General features: G+C 50.3%; 3 protein-coding genes across 3 annotated transcripts; all 3 read right to left on the reverse strand.

The window, feature by feature from the left end:
• Positions 1-6231: 6231 nt before the first annotated feature.
• On the reverse strand, positions 6232-11247 carry LOC131213738 (transmembrane protease serine 9-like). The gene is made up of 6 exons (XM_058207853.1): positions 11021-11247; positions 10635-10852; positions 10393-10564; positions 9460-10316; positions 7397-7579; positions 6232-7213 (listed from the first exon to the last, which is right to left on the reverse strand). Exons 2-6 carry the CDS (start codon positions 10759-10761, stop codon positions 6267-6269), a joined length of 2286 nt encoding a protein of 761 aa, XP_058063836.1. The 5' UTR covers positions 10762-10852; positions 11021-11247; the 3' UTR covers positions 6232-6266.
• Positions 11248-11784: 537 nt separating this feature from the next.
• On the reverse strand, positions 11785-13981 carry LOC131213814 (serine protease persephone-like). Its single transcript, XM_058207957.1, has 4 exons — positions 13458-13981; positions 12556-13031; positions 12299-12482; positions 11785-12221 (listed from the first exon to the last, which is right to left on the reverse strand). Exons 1-4 carry the CDS (start codon positions 13720-13722, stop codon positions 11875-11877), a joined length of 1272 nt encoding a protein of 423 aa, XP_058063940.1. The 5' UTR covers positions 13723-13981; the 3' UTR covers positions 11785-11874.
• A 1128-nt stretch (positions 13982-15109) lies between these two features.
• Positions 15110-16538, reverse strand: LOC131213739 (serine protease snake-like). Its single transcript, XM_058207854.1, has 4 exons — positions 16409-16538; positions 16153-16327; positions 15762-16089; positions 15110-15685 (listed from the first exon to the last, which is right to left on the reverse strand). The coding sequence occupies exons 1-4, from the start codon at positions 16536-16538 to the stop codon at positions 15110-15112; spliced, it is 1209 nt and encodes a 402-aa protein (XP_058063837.1).
• Positions 16539-19605: the final 3067 nt, after the last annotated feature.

Raw genomic sequence — 19605 nt, forward strand, 5'->3', positions numbered from 1 at the left:
AAAGTGTTGTTTAGGTCAAAAATTCTGGACGATGACAATGTGTGAGCAGGACCACGAAAACCAATTTTGGTTTTCTTACAAATCCGGGCGTTTGTGACGGATTTCTTCAGGCAAATTGTGCATAACTTGCAGAAAATATTCTTTATTGACCGTTCTATCCTTTAGCATCAACTCATAATGCACCACGATCCTGCAATCGAAGAAAACTGTAAGCATAACTGTTCACATTGGACCAAAGTTGGATTTTCGACGTTCACATCTTATCGGCCCTCTGAAAAAATGTTGAACCACCCATAAGCGCTGCTTTTGGTCTTAATAGCTTCATCATAAGCCACAGTCAACATTTCGATTGCGTTCGAGCTCTTAATTTTGTTTTCCACGCAAAATTTGATAAAACGTCTTTGCCATCCATTTTTTTGAATAGAGAAACGCCAAATTATTTCTAAGCAAAACAGCAAACAGCAAAATGTACTGATTACTCAAAATGGCCGAACTTTTTACCATAAGGTACTGACATGTGTAGCAACCTAACGCCACCTAAAATTCGAAGATCGGATATACGTAGCCCGCGGAAATTCAAAAGTTGCGAAAATTTCTGAACACATCTCGTACGCTTCGGTCATGGCAACGATAAAATCCGCAGACTGTTCAAAGGGCACGTTGTCGTAAGACTGAGATTTTCTCGGTTAATTATGGGCACAACAACCAAGACCAAACAGAAGTGGTTGTAAAATTAAGTCTCAATAACCCCTTCCTCGACCGCGACCACATGCACATGTCCGGCCCGTAAATGAAAGGCTATGAACTTTACACTGGTGGATAGAAATCTGTTCCTGTCACCAAGCATAGAGGAGACCCAAAGGGCCATTTGTCGACTGAAGAACACCAAAGCACCGGGCACCGATGGGATACTACACGAACTCATACAAAATGGAGGGGAGACAGTAGAGCATGAGATTAATCAAATCATAGCTGGGGTATGGGATAGCGAATCGATGCCTTGTGACGCGAATCTTGTCATCATCTACCCCATACACAAAAAATGGGGCAGGCTATTTGTTATAAAACAACTATAGCGGTATAACGGTGCTCAATACCGCCTAAAAGATCTTCTCCCTCGTTGTGCAGGAAAGACTAGTCCCATTCGTTGTTGGCAACGTTGATGAGATAGTTGGCAACTATCAGGGAGGATTCAGAAGAGGAAAGTTTTTCCTTGATCACATTTCCACCATGCGCCAGATGATGATTGAAGATGATTGAGTACAGTCAGAACATCTATCACCTCTTCATCGATTTCAAGGCCGCATACTATAACATAAAAGTAAAGGCCGCCAGAGTAAAATTGTATGAGACCATGACTAGTTTCGTAATATCGGCCACACTTACCTGACTTGTTAGAATGACAATGACAATAGAATCGGACGGGCATCAACACGAGGGGTACGATTTTCAACAAATAGAGTCAATAATCGCTCTTAAGAACCGTTGTTGTTTAACCTCCGCTGATAGAGCAGTCGCTAACGCTCATCGCTGTCAACGCAGCTGGCCTTAGTCCTAATCCCGGGATCGGTTGTCACTCAACCGGCTACAGTTTCGATTCCCGATACCGGCGTGACAGGGGGTTGGCGCGGGGCTAACAATAACCCCCGTAAAAACGAACTGTTACGAGATAGCACCAGAGAAATTAACAAAATGTTTATGGTGCAGGCTTAGATCGCCCAGCGGTTGTAACGCCAAATAAAAAGAAGAAGACCGGTTGTTCTGTTCTCTATGGGCAATGAGACGTGGACAATGCTAGAGGAGGACCGGCGAGTGCCAGGGGCGCAACGAGCAAGATGGGTCGAGGTCTTACGGCGAGCACATGGGGGGTGTCCCAGGGACTGGAGAGCGGCAACCAGGAACCGACTGAATTGGAGAAACTTTGTGAATCAGGCCATGTCTTAATGACTGGGCGCCAAAATAGTATTAGGTGTTTTAGTTAATTAGTTCGGTTTTTATGCGACATTAGTGACCCAACTACAACAACAAAACGTACGACTATCTTAACGAAAGTATTGTCCGTCGTTAGCTACTACTTTTTCCCATCTTTTAGGTAGTTCCTCGATTCCGTGTTGATAGAACTCCTCATCTTCAGAAGCGATCGAATCAGAAATCCATTTTTCAATACTTTCATAAGAAGTGACTCGCTGTGCTGCCAAATCGTTACTCATTTAACGGAACAAATACTAGCCAGAAAGAGCAACATTTGGTTAATACAGCAGGGGGCTTAATAGAGATACAGGGGGCTTAATACAGCAGGGAGCTACATCCGAGATTTTCGGGACAGGTTTTGACCGGTTTTGCGATGTGGAGTCGAGCGTTAGTATTTTGAAAAGTCAGCTTGTCATGTCTGTAGGAATTTTAGTATGCTTCCTTTATTTAACTTTGTGATCGGGAGTGCTTTATGGCGTCGGGTGCCTTGAGCGTTAGACGATCCCGCTTCGGGCTCGTCTTGAGCTTCGTGCTCAGTTCAGGCGTCGCGGAAAAGCTAGTTTACATTTTCGATATCGGGCAGCTGTCAAATTGGTCCTCGCTTGATTCACGTATACATGGACGAATCTAGTTTTTGTGTCACGTACGCCTATACGGACGGATCGAGTGCCTGAGTCATCTACGCATGTAGGTCGCTAGATGTCCTTTATCCCATTCTCGTCGTTTTATGGCCAAAGTTTAATTCAAACGCATTAATTGTTGTTGATGGGATTGTCCATCAATATTTTAATTAGGTGTTAACAGCTCAAAGTACACACACCTTTCATATTCCACCATATGCACAGCGTAACCGTTGCAATGTGAAAATTTCGCTTTGGTAGCGATGGACCTGATTCTACAGGCTATATCCAGGCCATTTTGCGTTTAAGATTTTTGTAATAACTCCCCTTTTCATCCTCATTCATTCATGACGATTCGGTACAAAAACCCCTTTCTTTTTAACCGTAACACGACACGTTCTGTCAGTAAGAACAAGTTCCCCATAAACCTTCAGTAAAAATTGATGACTTTCGGTAGCAGTTTTCTTCATATTCAAGTAATGAAAATGTACTCCCCGCAAAAACACTTTATCATGAACAAAACTGGAACAATAAAACCTACACTGCGTTGGATGCGTAATGACAGTAGCTATCAAACACATATTTCATAAAAAAATATTTGTTGTACTTAGTGAGTAATGCCATCCGTTATAAAACCGAACTAATTAACTCAAACACCTAATAGTAGTAGAATGACCGTTACACAAGCCAGATGAAAGTGGATGGAAAGCTCTCTAACCTCTTCGCTATCACCAAGGGCTTGCGCCAAGGGGATGGTCTAGCATGCCTCCTCTTTAACATCGCTATGGAGCGAGTCATCCGGTACTAGGGATCCTTCGGTACTAGGGAGACCTCAGAAACGATCTACTTCGAATCCAGCCCGATGCTGGCTTATGCTGATGACATAGACATTATAGGTCGACAGCTCTCCGATATAGCTCAAGCCTACACAGGGATTGAACAAGCGGCGGAGAATCTCAACCTAAATGAAAATAAATGAAAATGATATGATGAAAATGAATGATGACCAAGTTCATGATGCCGCCACCATCAGCAGCCCCACCAACAACATCGGCGAGCATACGGGGGGGTGATTTACTAGTAGGTGACCAAAAGTTTGAAGTCGTCCCGACCTTCATCTACCTAGGGTCAAAAGTTAGCACCAATAATGTTAGCACCAATAACACAACTGAGGAGATTCGCGCCACGATGCCAGCAGCCAACAGGTCATTCCACAGTCTGAGGAAACTATTTCGCTCACTTCTAGTGTCGCGACGGTCGAAGCTGGGGTTATACAGAACCTTCATACACATCTGAGACTTGTCCGAGAGGAAAATGCTCAAATTGATATTTGGGCCCGTATGTGAGGAGGGACAATAGAGGAGCCTCTACAACAGCGAGCTTTATGCAATGTACGACGACTTCACTGTCGCGCAACGTGTGCGCCTCGCCAGGCTCCGGTGGGCTGGTCATGTCATGAGAATGTCGCACGACGAACCAGCACCAAACGAAGCCCAGTTAGGCCGTCCAGAGGGACAGAGGGGGTGTGGTAGGCCTCGCTTGAGATGGAGGGATTGCGTTGAACGGGACGCGAAAAACGGCTGGAAAAGAAATGTAATGGACGAAGGCGCTCCACCGCGAACGGTGGAGGTATTTTTCCTGACGCAGTCCAAGACCGCTCGGTGGTTGTAGCTGGATAACAAGAAGAAGAACCCTTTCCTCCGATTAGGTTTCGTTTTTTTTGTAATCTATTGAAACGGAAATAATCGTAATCCCACAGAGCCCTTACCAACTGAAGCGTTTACATTTGAACAGATGCACTGTAAGGATTGGAATTGACGCCTTTCGCCTAGGAAACTGTAAATCGTCTACAGCGGCTTCGTATGTTCTACGGACGAAGTACTTCATTTTTGCTCTTAAGTTATCACAATTTTATCTCTGAAAATGCCATCGATCAGCGACCTACCTATTAGTATTAAGTGATTCTTGAATCTAAGACTAGTACTTTTCGTGTTCCAGACAAAACCATTTTACAATTTCAGACTTTTTGCTCGTTGCGTTTGAGGCATTTTGGACGTTTACGTAAGACGCATTTAACGAAAATCTGATGGACTATCTAAAAACCAATCAAATATTTTTCTCAGTGAAAGCAGCTGTTTATGCTACAACTGCAAAGCAAGAAAAACATTTGCTAGGTGAATGTGGCTTGACGTAACTCGATATTCTTATTTAATTCCGATTGCAAGTGCTATGGAACAACGAGATGAAACCGTTAGTACCTAGAGTTTATCAATCGGAATACGATTGGGCGTAAATTCGTAACAAAACATTCTACTGGGGTGTGTTGAAACAATCGTTTATCGTGTGAAACAATCATGCAAAAAACTACATACAAGTTAGATAAAGTGCAGAAAAATACAGATCTTTGTAAGAGATTTAAAAATAAGACATAAATAAAGAAAAGTTAACCATAAGGTTTAGTCTGTGGCAGTATAACGGAAGAAAATGCGGCTTAGGTCATACGTTTCATGAGCAGCCTAATAGTTACATCATCGCTGATAGGCATACATGCTGTCGCGACTACCTCCCGACAAATAATCGACACACTCTGTAGAGTAGAAGCATCGTTTTAGGGATTCTCCATCTTTCATGAATTCGACGTGCTGATTTAAACTTATGTATATATGCATACATATATTTACCATACCGCAATTACGAGAAATATTATAACAAAAGAAAGGAATACGTTCCGTTTCAAACAGTGCCAGCAAAATCGTATTCTGCCACGAGTGCCCATCGCTCCACCATAGCTTGTGCGTTTTGGAGCTCTGTTTGATTCTGTGGGTCTACAGTGTGTGATCGATTTATAAAAGATATTTTAGTTCCACATCACATGTTTATCAATTAATATAGATTAACATTCAGGCAAAAAAAATCCAAACCTTGCAAACTTCACCTGTGTAGAATGTGTTTTGTTAGTATACAATAAATGTAAATATACTGATAATAAAATTAAAATAAAAAGTTGTAAGTCTATTTAAAAAGCATGATTTCTCTTTCAACAGGGATGTGTTCATAACAGAGAAGTGTTCATAACAGGGATTCCGGAAAGGAAAGTCTACCACTGGTCAGACTTTCACCTTGCATCTTTTTAAAGCTGAGTGAGTTTCACTAGAGCACTTACCTTGTCATCAATTTCAAGGCCACATATGACAGCAAAACTAGAATAAAATTGTATGAGACCACGACTAGTTTCGGAAAAGCGGCTTAACCCACAAAACTTCTGAGAATGACCGTGGCCAACGTCATTGTTGCAATCTAGCTACCTTGTGCAACGAAACGTTACTTCATTCAAGGGCTTTCATTCACCCACGACGTAGCTACCACTCCGTTCCGTTTGGCTATCTTGCTCTAAGAAATGCTATGCAAAGCATTTCAAGAATGGCGCAGAAAAATTGATTGATACATAGCGACAGAAAGAATGCCATGCGAAATGCGAAAGTCATAGGCATTAGAAGCATAGCAAAATTATATTGGTAGCAGGAGTATGGCAGGCAGGTCTCTAGCAACTGGTCCGGTACGGCTCAGATAGACCACACTACAAACAGGGTGGTCTAGCGTAGTCTAGAGTAGTAAGCGAAATTGTTTTATTGAAACGGACAATGTATCTGACTTGGGTTTTGTGTGGTACACAGCTCAGTAGTTTGGCCACACAATCTTTTCTATCCAGTCCAGATACCGGGAGACACGAGTGTACACGCCCGGTATCCTTGATCCGCACGGGGCCCCCGTGGAGATAACTCCAACGAGTAGGAAACGCCCCCGAACACTCATGACCAGTGGTCCGCCTGAGTCTCCCTGACAGGCGTCAGTGAATTCTTCGCCAGCCAACTCCCCGAGCGCACAAAGCTGGTTGTCGCCAACGGTAGGGTTCAAGCCGACCGAACGGAACTGCATTGCGCACGTTTCGGTTGCGATGGTGGCCACCGTCGCCTTATACAGGTGCTTGGTCGCCTCGCCCTGACCGTCCAGGCCCCAGCCCATCACCGTCAAGTTAACGGTCGGTGCGATGTCCAGGTGTTGCGTGTTGAGACAGATCGGTCCCACCGTCGACTCGAACGTCACGTCCCGGGCCAGCTCGAGCAGCGCAATGTCGTTTTCACGGCGCTTATATTCCTGGTGGACGTGCACGTTCCGCACCTCGTAATCGTCACTTTCTGGGTCGTCCACGGTGAGAGCGGCAAGCGTGACGTTGGCGCGTTGCACATTGTAGACGCAATGCGCCGCTGTAAGCAGGAAGCGCCGCGAGATGAGGGACGCTCCGCACCGCCTCGTAGAGCCACTCTGGTCGCGGAAGCGCAACAACGCCATGAACGGGAACTCGCCACGCTGCACCCGGAACCGATTACCGGACACGTGGTCCTTCAGTGTCGAGGGCTGCCCACTAAACCGCTCACACTCCTGCTCAGCGATGCGCGATGTCATGCGATTCCCGGTGTCAGAAGGCGGACAGCACACCACCGGATTGTTGCCACTGAACTCGCATCGCTCCCCGTTGGCCCCGATGCCGACCGGGCAGATGGACGCTAGCCGACAAACCCCAGTTCGCGACGGGGACCCTCCCAAGCTGCATGCGTCACCCTCTGTACGACCGACGACAGCGTTCGGAATGACCCCAGAATGAGAGAAGAAAAGAGGCATAGATTATGGTGGTTGGAATGTTACGTTTGACTCCGGACACTTAACACTAACACTATCCGAAATCGTCATTTGCTGAATGCTGATCGCCACAGTATTTGGGCACTGGGCGGATCTAAACAACTAACCGTAACGTCCCTCGGAGCTGGTGCTGGGGAAGTAAATGTCCTGAGTGTGGCACACCGCGACCAGTAGCCACAGCAGCAGTACCGCGAGACTCGTGGGTAACGGCAGCACCGCCGGAGATCGCAGGTGCATTGTCTCACGGTCGCTAAGTATCAATCCGGTTCTTACCGTGGCTCGCGTCGTAACTGCGTGTTGTCGTGGTGAGCAGTCTGGTCCACATGCTAAAGCTACCGACCTACCCCATCCCTGCCGTAGCTCTGTTGATCCTTTCTCTTACAGTGTTATTTCTCTCTCACTCTCTGACACATACATAAACATAATCACTATCACCGTTGCCTTGCTCTCCGTTTGTTGGCGTAGGAAGAGATACACAGCAATAGCGCCATTAGTGCACGGAGCTTTTTTGCACCAAATGATCGCTCGTCGATCGCTTACTCTACTCACTTCCCTTGGTATGTCCCATGACGTGAATACAGTCCGCGACCACATCACCCTTTTGAGCATCGCCGTTACGTGCAGTGGTAGTAAAACCATGAGATAAGAACACTGGAGACTGGAACGGGAGGTTTCTCGCGATCACCGACTAGCGATCTTCGCGGAGAAGCTGCAAGAAAAGCGCTTACCGAATCTTCGGGTGTCCTTGAAAACGGTCTCAGGCGTAGCGTCGACGAGGGCACAGACAAGAACGGACAGCAGTGGCAAGGGCAACCAGCAGCACAACAGCAGCAGGTGGCCTGTCATGTTTGTGGGTGACAGGGGCTAACCGGTTCAGGTTCACTGATCGCCCCTGTAGAGTTCGTGTCTTCGGACACGCGCAATCTATGCGTGAAGTTGACAGAGACAGCCGGGTGGGTTATGTACTACTCCGGACGCAACAGTTCCAAGTGCTTCTTCGGCAGACACCCTCTCACGCACACACACACACACACACACACACACAGATGCTGCCGATCCTTGCGCAACGCTGGATCCGCACAGCGCATCGACTCGAATCACGATGATCCCTCGTCCACGATCGCGATGAGCTCTAGGCAACGGGAGCCGGTGGATGTTCTGCGTTCGTTTGTTTCGTAGTCGTTTTTCTGATCGAGTCGAGCTACTGGTGAAGATCGGAACACGGTATCGCACGGCATCTGACGCAGCCGTAAACATCCGACCAAACCGATCGACTGGTTGCCGGACGGGTTGCGCTGTTCGAATGTTCGTGAGAGATCTAACAAATCCAGTTCCAATACATTATCTCTCTCTCTCTCTCTCTCTCTCTCTCTCTCTCTCTCTCTCTCTTTTTCTCTCTCTCTCTCTCTCTCTCTCTCGCTCTGCTTCAGTCCCGGAATTAATGCCTTATCTCGCGCCCATGTCGCATGCGAGCGCGTGTGCACAATCAATGCACACTCACTCCTTGTGCCTCGCAGCATTCAAAGAATCTCCGTTTGAGCCGATTGCAATGCCAATGGATTACCACGCAAAATGTTACCCACGAAGCGCAAAACATGTTTAAAATACGGTCTGGGCTGGGAAAAGTTAGCGTGATAATGGAAGGACATGGTCCGGTAGGCTGGCGCCATATCATGAGACTGTCGATCGACGAACCTCCGTGTAAGGTTTTTTTACGCTACATCCGGAAGGATAAAGCGGATCTGGAACGGAGCGTAGCGGGCCAAGCGGCTTGAAATAAAGTAACTGTAACGAGAACAGTATGACGAATAAACGCATTGCTGGTGCATAACGAATTGGCCGGCGAAAGAGCCTACAGGTGTAAGCCTCTCATGCCAAGCCTCAGCCTACAGGTGTAAGTAATATAATGGTAAGGCAAAGAGATGAAACATTCACATTTATTGTTTGTATTTTATTCTTGTTTATCATTATTAGCAGAGGACCGAGCCGCCTTAAGCACCAACCTAAACTCAAGTTGGTACACTGTTTGGGATCGAACCGACGTCTTTCACATTTGAACCGAAGGTGCGGCGGTGCGGCGCAGACGGGTTACGGATTTATGTGACGAGCCACATCGTTCACATGTTGAAATGTGCACCTTCAACCCGTCGTTCAGGATGGATTCGCGGTTACCCTGGTCCGCTGGCGGGCCACACGATTGATTCGATCCAGTCGAGGTAGTGGGCAACCTCGGTGTAGAGGCCCGGTATCGGGGAACCGCAGGCATACCCGTTCGAGGTGACGCCCACCAAGTAGTGGCGGCCGGCCACGACTAGTTCGAGCGGAGCACCGGAGTCTCCCGGGCACGTGTCAGCCACCGTTTCGTTGCGCTCGTTGCGGCCCAACGCGCACAGCTGCCCATCGTGCAGCCCGGCCGGGTTGCGGCGCGACCGAGGGATGCCAGAGGCGCACACGTCCCGCCCCAGAACCTGCAAGTGCGCCTTCATGAGTCGTGGGGCTGGCTCGGTGTCACCCGGCTGGACCGTGCCCCAGCCCTGCACCGATAGCGGGCTAGCCGTCGCCGTTAGCGACGCCAACGGCTTCGTGTAGAGACAAGCCGGATCGACGAATGGCCAGCCGGACGCCGGGGTCGCCAGCTCGACCACGGCCAGGTCGTTCTGGTAGGTGACCGCGTTGTACTCGGGATGGAGCGTCGCGTTGCGGATCGCGATGTCGAGCGGCTCGTCGACGACACGCGCCGGCTGCAGCTCGAGCACACCCAGCCGTGCAAAGGTGGGCTGCTCGCGCAGGCAGTGGGCCGCCGTCAGTAGAAAGCGGGGCGCCACCAGGCTGGCGGCGCACCGGAACACCGAAGCACCGGTGCTGTCGTTGGCGGTGGTGCCACCGCTATCCGGCGGTCGCCCATAACCGAGCGCGGCCATGTGCGGAAACTCGCCGAACTGAGCCGCGACGCCGTTGAAAATGTGGTCCGAGAGACCCGTGGCGTTCGGGTATCGTTCACACTGCGTCTCGCTGATGCGCTTGGTGCTGCAATAGCACACACAGGCACGCACAGATGGTGTTAGTGTGTCCACATTACCTGGGTGGGAACGCGTGTGCTTACATGATGCGGGATTCGAGCTGCTGGCGCACGCAGCACACGATCGGCATGGACTGGTTGAAGGAGCACGTTACCAGCTCGCTCGTTACCCATGGTTTCGCCATCGCCCAATCGCATTGGTCCGCCGGCCGGCAGGTGCCGGCCGTGCCATTCCTCAACTGACACGCATCGCCCTCTACGGGAAGGTTCGTGTGGATAGTTAGTAACTTTGCCATGAGAGTACCGCGTGCACACTGTACACTTACCGTACAGCATGGGATCCGGCTGCAGGATGATCAGATCCGGGTCTAGTAGGGCTTGGACGACCGGGGCCCACTGCTGACCGAGGACTACCGACACCCAGCACACAACCGCTACATGGCACCTCATCATCTTTTCACCTCAGCTCTCGCAGGGTTGGGCAGGAAGGGCAATCAAAAACAAAAACAGCCTTGCTCACAGCTCACACTGCTGCAATGGTATTCTGACATTCGAAAGAGAAAAACACGCATCAGCGTCAGCAACCGCCGCAACGTTCAACAGCTGTTTGAAGGCCAAAAGGTAACATTTAGCGGTGTTAACCAACGGGCCAACATCCTTCACGCACGCACGCACGCATGCACGCACACACAGACCGCACAGCAACACTTACCCTAGGAGACCGCACTGAAGAAAGGCAGGAGGAAAACAACAAATATGACAGAGTACTTGTGGATGGAACTCGCGGCGTCACTGACGTTGCCGACAGCGAAAAAAAACCGATCATCCGCACCAGCCAGCCTGCCAGAGTCAAAGCAGGCTAGTGCCATACTACCGTATTTCGAGAGAGCATCGCTGCTGGTGAGAGTGTGGTGTACCTGTTACTGAATGATGCCACACAAAAACAAAACAAACAAATCCACAACAATAAACCACCCGAATGGCAGAAATAGCAATCGAACTGAGATACGGACCGATGAAGAGAAAGAGAGAGAGACCGAAAGAAAGACCGAGAGAGAGGCAGAGAGCTAGGCTGTGAGTTACCAGTGACCAGAAGCAAGCAACACAACACTAACACGCGCGATCGAATGCGATAGCGAAGCGGAGGCCATCTGAATGTTAAGGCAGAGCATCGAACGAATGCCTACAGTGCCTGGATGCTGGATGCTCAAATTCCGCGCTGTTGTACCGGGGGACGGTGCGCCGTAGGATCATCGGTTGACCTCACTCTGAGCCAAGGTGCTCCCACTTCATCGAGACAAACGCATCGGCAGCCGAAGGTCATCGGCTATCAGCTTAACCACCGCTTCTTCACCAAGTAAGTGCACGTGTGCGTTTCCCCCCCAAACTACCAGTCCCCTAAGCACACATACACAACACTGCCAATCTATCCGCAGGGTGTGCGTATTGTGGGGTAGCACGTAGTACCTGTGAGCAAATCAGATCAGGTTGGATCACCTTTTATTACCCAAGCTCTCTTAGCTATGCGGTACTACTATTGCTGGTTGTGAGCCCCGGTAAAAGGATTCACGCCCACACGATACTTTCGATCCACTCGATGTAGGCGGCGACCCGTGTCGAGACGTTGGGCGTGCTGCTGCCGCACCCGTTACCGAAGGACGTGACACCGACGAGCTTGTACTTGCCGTCGACCAGGATCTGCATCGGCCCGCCGGAGTCGCCCTGGCACGTATCGCCCACAATCTTCGTGTCCTCGTTCTCGCGCCCCGTCGCACAGTACTGCGTGTCGACGATCCCCTGCGGCAGCTTCCGGTTGTTCTTCAGCAGGTTGCTGTCGGCGAAGCTCTGGTTGCACTTGAGCCACGCCACCGTCGTGAGGTTCACCTTCATCAGCTGGTTGGAGCGCAGGTTGCCTGTAACGACGACACGACACGAAGACCGTCACGCTAGACTAGCAGCGCACCGGCGGAGGAGTTGGGTTCGTACGTACGGTCTAGATCGATGATACCGTACCCTTCGGCAGTCAGCACCGTCTCCGGGGGGAGATCCAGCCGATCGTCGTACAGGCAGATCGCGTTCACGTCCGGCTCGTTCTCGATGCGTCGCTCGAGCTGCACGAGCGCAATGTCGTGGTAGTTCCGGTTTGATCGATACTCCGGATGCGGAAAGAAAGCCTGCGAAGGAGAATGGGATTAGGGGAAAGAGCGTAGAGAGAGGAAGAGAAGGAGCCTGTGCCTTTTCGCCTACCTTTAACCGGACGACGACGCCGTGGTTGCCCGGGGCGAGGTTGTTGGTGCCGAGGATCGCCACTGTCGGCCGATCGCTGACCGGGATGCAGTGGGCCGCCGTGAGCAGGAAGTCGGGCGCGATCAGGCTCGCCCCGCACCGGTAGCTCACGTTGACGGACGGCTCGTCGGTCGGGTAGCCGAGCGCAGCCATGAACGGGAATTCACCGTCGAGTGCCTCCTCGCCGTCGATGATGTGGAAGGTGAGACGGGATGTGTAGTTGGGCACCTGGTCGCAGGCTAGCCGTGACCGGACGCCCGTGCCCACGTCCGTGCGGTTCATCTTGCAGCAGATCACCTCCGTCAAGCCGTCGAACCCACATGACACCCGCTCGCCGAAGCGCTTGTTCGTCAAGATCACCTCCAGGAACCATGGGCAGTTGGTGGACACGGTGCAGACACCGGCCGACCCGTCGCGCAGCTCACACTTATCACCCTCTATGGACCGGAGCAAAAGCAGACCGCACTACAGTTCAGTGCTCTAGCGTTGTAGTTATACAGTGTCTCGGTGTTGCTGTTGGTGCGATGCGGCGAACATAAGACAGAGGTTATCACGACTCTAATGTCCGACCAAACGACCAGGGTTCCGCAATCGCTTACTCTGTTTACCGTTCCTCGTCTCTCTCTCTCTTTCACTATTTTTTTTTCAGCAGCGATCTTACAGTTTGCCGAATATTTTCTGGGACGGTTCAGGCGGTGGTGTAAGCATCGCAACAACAGCAACAACAACAACAACAACAATAAAAGAAGCAGAACCATTAATCATTCTCCACAGGCATATTTAATGGTCCGCAGTGCCGTTTTGCCCCAGTTTGGTGACGGATGACAACACGAAGTACTTGAAGCTCTGCTTGGATTACTTACCTTCGAGGAATTGGCCGTAGGCCTCACTGACTATCCAACCACTGGCGGCGGCAGCAGCCACCAATAGACACAGCGCGGACTGTCGCATGGCACGGGTTCGGTTCCGCCGTCGATCGGTTGGTGGTATACGGCCGGCGATGTTACAGTCGCTTGCTCCCCTTCCGGTTAAGTTCGTCCGTGTGTGCGTTATTGATTGGTGTGGTTTGATTGGCGGTGGTGGTGGTGATGGTTCCCAGACACCGGTCGGTTTCCCTACCCGGCTCATTGGTCGCGTCCGTGACGGACCATACTGGCCGGAATCCGAATGACCGAAGGCTCACGGACCAACGCCAAGTCTGTGGAATGACATTCGGCAGGTCTGACAGTCTCGGATTCTGGGCTTGTGGTATCCTTCGTCGCCGTAGGCTTCGTACTTTGTTTTCTTTGCTTTCCGTTTAGGGTTCCGATGCAGGTTGATGTCAAGGGACGACTGTAGTATTCAGGTACGACAAGCACAAGACCTCGCGATCCGTACGACCGTAGCTCACGAGTGCGACTAACGGGTTTCTCTTCGCGGTGGCGCGTAGACCATTCGATGCGCGCCTACTGGGTGCGCGATGTTGTGTGCGCGCGTGTCCCTTCTCGCTCACTCCAGCGCTCTCCGTTCACTTGGTACGGTAGATTTTGTCTTTCACCTCGCTTGTTGATCTGGCTTTTCCCGGAGGAACATCTCTATGCCCAAGTCCTACCGGATAACACGCCGGGAAGTCCGGCCAGACCTTAATGACCTATGTCATGGTTGTACCGAATGGTTAGTAAACTGAACGGTTAGTCTGCATGTGCTGATACTCATTGAAACCGTCAGCTGGGTGGTGTTGCTCTTTCGGAGAGTATTCTGCCGCCCGAAATGAGACCATTTGGTAAGTGACGGTGTTCCATTACCGAGGAGTTAGCTTACTCGCTGCGACGTTAGCGCTCATTATCAGTCACTCCACAGAAACCCCCGGGTTGCGTGGCGATCGATCTGCAATCACTGTTTGGAGAGAACGATCCGGTGTTTAGAACTGCATATCGTCCTCAAAAGAGTTGGGTAAATTAAATGAGAGAGAGAGAGAGAGAGAGAGAGAGAGAGAGAGAGAGAGAGAAAGAGAGAGAGAGAGAGAGAGATCATGCCGGGGAAAAACGGCGCATCGTATTCGTAGCGATCATAAGCGTAAGCGCACTCCAACAACATGCACAATCTTGGCGACAGTTAGAATTCGACATTTCTGATGAATTTGCTACAATAGCGCTACTAGAGCGGCTGCCACAGTCGACACATCGTAAAAGTGCGGTATTCGACCACGCCAGGACCTACGAACGTTCTGATACTACCGGTCAGGTTAGGTTTCGGTTACGTCACGGAGAACAGATCTCCGTCTATAAGCGTAGAACAAACGGCACAGCAGAACTTGCGGTCCGCAGCTATGCTACGAAGTAGTTGTGACGGTAAGTACAACAATACCGCTGCCCTCAAATACACTATTGACGTTAATTCTTTCAAAAAAGGATATCTGGCCAGACCCAACCAAGACCACCGGATCGGCCAAAATCTGATGGGTGGTACTCGAAGAATTCAGCCAACATCGTTTACAATCGGCTTCGTTTATTGCGATATACGCTGTACTGGTGCCTTATCGACTACCCCCGGCAGCTTCCGGTTCGGATGGCCAAACGATCGAGGCGATCCAGTCGAGGTAGTAGTATGCGCGGGTGTATATCGCGGGTGTTCCTGACCCACAGCCGAGGCCCAACGAGGTAACACCGACCACGAAGTACTTCTGGGCCGCATCGTTGCTAATGTAATAGAGGGGCCCACCCGAGTCACCGGTGCAGGTGTCACCGTGGTCATTGCTACCGTTGATGGCGAACCCCACGGCGCAGTAATGCGACTCAAGGATACCGTCCGGCAGCTGACTGTGGAGCGTTCCGTGCAGCGCTTCGTACAGCGGCTCGATTCGGGCCCGGCACTCGACTACCGGCACGGTGGTAAGGTTCGTCTTGAGCAGCGTCTTCGGTGTACGGGACAGGTAACCGTTGTCGCCCCAGCCGGCTGCGAGCAGAGTCGTGGTTGGCGCAAGATCGGCGGCCGTTGGATGTAAACATGCCGGGTGCACGACCTCGTCGAACACGAAGCTATCTGCGACTTGGACGAGGGCGATGTCGTGGTACCGACGGTGCTTTCTATATGCTGGGTGCACGAAATGTTGCTGTGAATACGCGCAAACGGTACACCAAACACTGTTAGCATCAGGCGCACGCGGCATCATAGGCACACTCACTTACCTTTATGGGGCGATCCTGTACCGCAGCTGGGTCTGCGGATTTTATCAGATTGGTCGTACCCATCCGGACGACCCGTGGGGGGCCATGACCGCTGTTGATGCAGTGCGCCGCGGTCAGCACGAAGCGTGGCGCAATCAAGGTGCCTCCACAGGCCCACACGTAGATGCCAGTGTCTGCGGTGTCGTGCGGTGCGTGATACCCGAGCGCACCGATGAATGGTACCTCACCGTGATCGGTGCCGTATCCACCGATGATGTGGAATGCCAACCGCGACTGAACACCATCGTACCCCTCACAGGCAACATTCGCTGACTTCTCACCCATGCGTCTGTCGGAGTTGTAGGAAATCACTAGATCAAGCTGACCTATGCAGCCATCGGCACATGCTTACGCCAGCGAGTCATCCTGGTGGCAGCAGATGATTAGCTCGTCGCCAACAAAGCCACACTTGATCAAGTCGGCGTGGGTAATGGCGTGTGACTCCAGGGACGTCTTCACCCAGGCGCACTTGTTCGCCCGTAGACAGACACCCAATTTGCCGGACTTCAGCGCGCACCGATCATTCTCTGGTGGAGTAAAGGGTAGAGGTAGTGGAGTGACAGCGAGCCTACAGATATTGACACTTCTGCCCGATGGTGCAGACCTACCGAACAGCTGCGTTTTCGACCCGCTGACCGACACGCATGAGAAACCAACTGTCATAACTGCCAGTGCTAAGCCTAGGACCTCCAGCAGACATTCGTACCGCCATCCGCCGGTACCGCCGGTAGTCACCATCTGCGACAGGCTCTACAACCTCACTCACCTTAAAGTTTGGAACCAACCTAGCTTGGATTCTAATCCAATAATCCCTCTATGGTTGTTAGATGGCTTGAGAGTAGACAGTGGACATCTAGCACGGTCCACGCACACACTTCGCCCAAAATCCCCCTGGAGATGGATACAAGATACGTTCTCTCTTGCTTCCTCTTCGCACTTTCTTTTGCCCCCTTCTAGACACGAGGTCTGTTTTGCAACACTTTTGACTGATTTAACTTCTGAATCGAGACTGAGCACCGTCCGTCAACGTTGGCGGATACAGAGCGAACCCCGAAACGGACACGACCCACGAAGTCGGCAAACCTCGCGACGACAGAAATTGGTTAGCTGCGTATTGGCGTTGTGCATTGAGTGGGAGAAAAAAGAAGCGCTGACAGCATTTCTGACTTCTACAGACAGGATTCGTTTCTGCTTTGCGTTGCGTTGGCGTTGCTTTGCGTACAGTAGCAACTCAGGGCGAACACACGCACACACACACACACGTGAACGGTAGTCGCGCGGAATCTTAGCGCTGGAACCACTTATCAGCCTACTTGGTCCAACTCAGACCAAAAGGAATTACTGCTCTCCGGTATCTCCGTCAGTTCAGAAGCCTGTTCTCGCCACGACTTGGCACATCGAGGTTTCACTGTACCGCAGCTCAAACATCTTCGTCGCCCTCCGAACCTCTCAACTAGCACCTGTCCCACCAACTGCCTCCACAGAGCAATACTCGATACGGAATCCGGTTCAGTATGGCTGAAACAGGCAAACCAGAATTCGGTTAGGGCAGAATACTCGAAGGTGTCTACCTGTTTTACTTCTTCTTTCGCTGGTGACATATCTTTAGCAGGTTCCCAGCAGCCGGTCAGACGTCGGCGTCTTCGGCGAAACGCGATCGATGCCAAACGTGTAGAGATGCATCATCACTACGCACACCACAGTGACGTTCAGTGACGTCCGGTGTCGTGATAGGACGGGCGGGTCCAAGGTCGTGCAGGCTCAGTGGCGAAAAACTGTCCAGAACCTAGGCTATCGTAGGTATAGTATATGCATACGGCACGCACTGAGAACTCCCGCACCGACTTAGGGCTCATTGACATTTTCAAGGGCAGTTTTTTATCATAGAAGAACGGACTGGGCCGTATTTATTAAAAAGTTGTACAGTTCAATTGTAGTATGTTGGCCTTTTTGATCTTATGTATCGAGCTGTACCTGGACCTCTCAGTTCAGCACCTCTCACTAGAGGGAGTATCATTGGGCCAAATCCCCTCAGGGAGCAGGGTGATTCAGGAAGCATACTAGAAACTCGGGAATTTCTGTTCCTTGCGGAGAGGCCTCGCTTCCTGGGTGAAAGCTAGTTTGGCCGGTTTCCTTGGCCGGATATCCTTACGTCGTCCACGAGGGAAGCCAGAGTGGTCGGCGCCTCTTGAGCAGGCTACGTCCCCTTTGGCAGTGCTCCGAAAAGTGCTCCTACGCTTCGATTTAAAGTGAAATATGGTGCGGGATGCCGGGTTCATCTCTACTTTGCTCTCTATACCTTGCCATTCATACCCACAATTTCTTCTTTTTGGACGCAATTTTGACGCATAACACGCATGCTACAGATAGCCTACTACAACAACGTTGGTAACATCCAAACTAGGCGCATGGGTCGATTACAGTGTTATCAATGTGCCTAAAATTCATTAATATGGTGTACGTAGCTTCGGTGTGTTTCTCGGAAATGCTCCAATGCGCATTAAAATCATCAGTTTGGTCTACAAAAACGTAGCTCGATTTAATTTCTTGGACAACATTCGATGCGCCTTAAATTCTGCTATTTGGTGTACGGAAACATAGCCACGGTTTGTTTCTTGGAAGCGTTTCAATGCGCCTATATATTGGCAATTAAATGTACAAAAACATAGCTCGGGTTTGTCTCTCGGGAACTTTTCATGCGCCTTAAACTCTACAATTTGGTGTACATTAACATCTTGACGTACAGATGACGCTGCACGAGGGTTTCGCGAGTTCGTATTTTTGAGCCAAGAAACAAACCGGAAATACGTTTTCGAACACTACTCTTGTGTTGTGTTATTATAGAGACTTTGAGAGCAGGGCTTCATTCGTCTGTTGTGAACACCACTCAAGTAGTGAAACTCGTCCTTATTTTCTCCCATACTTATCTCCCATACAAACGAAACATAAAATTCAGCTCAATTCGGGTTTTTTTTATCTTCGAAGAACGGACCGGGCCGTATTTACATAATTCGGGTTGTGTTCGAGCAAATCGAACCAATTTCTGCAGGCGGGAGTTCTGACGCATGTTTGAAACCTCTCCCCTTTTCAAAGGAGGGCTCCCATACAAAATGTAAGCTATTTCAGTTAAACAAGGGCAGTTTTCAAGCAATTTGAGCCAAATTCAGCTGTTGTGAGTTTGGACATGTATACAACGGGAAGAGGGAAAGGAAATCGATCAAATACGTCACCGGGAAGCCCGATCGTCCATATAGAACGGGAAGCGGGACGGGTAGCAGATCGGATTCGTCACCGGAAAGCACGATCAGTTGGAGCGGAGAAGCAACGGAAAGCGAGAAGATAAACTGAACGAACACGTCACCGGGAAGTCCGATCGTTTGAAAAGTAGAAGTAACGGGAAAAGAGAAGGAAAGCAGATCGGATACGTCACCAAGAAGTCCTCTGAAACGACCCAATCGAGAAATAATAATAAATTGAGGCGCAGCGACGCGCGCCGGGAACGGCTAGTTTACTTAACAGTTTACTTACTCCAACTTAACAAGATTTACTTAAGAAGCATGTGACATTGTTTCCACTACAGGATAGCCAGATCCCGGACTACCTCAGCTATTAAGCCCGGTCCACGTGCTACGATTTGTCGCTACGATATATCGTAGCGATCTGTGGAGCGTCCACACCCTCCACATAAGCACACGCACACTTGTATGCAAATTGGACAGATATTAATGCTCATTTGCTCAGATTTTCGAGATTTGCGCCGATGGTCGGCAACGACCAAAATCGTTACAATTTCCCTGTCCACACG

This window comes from Anopheles bellator, chromosome X, assembly GCF_943735745.2.
Source record: "Anopheles bellator chromosome X, idAnoBellAS_SP24_06.2, whole genome shotgun sequence".
NCBI lineage: Eukaryota > Metazoa > Arthropoda > Insecta > Diptera > Culicidae > Anopheles > Anopheles bellator.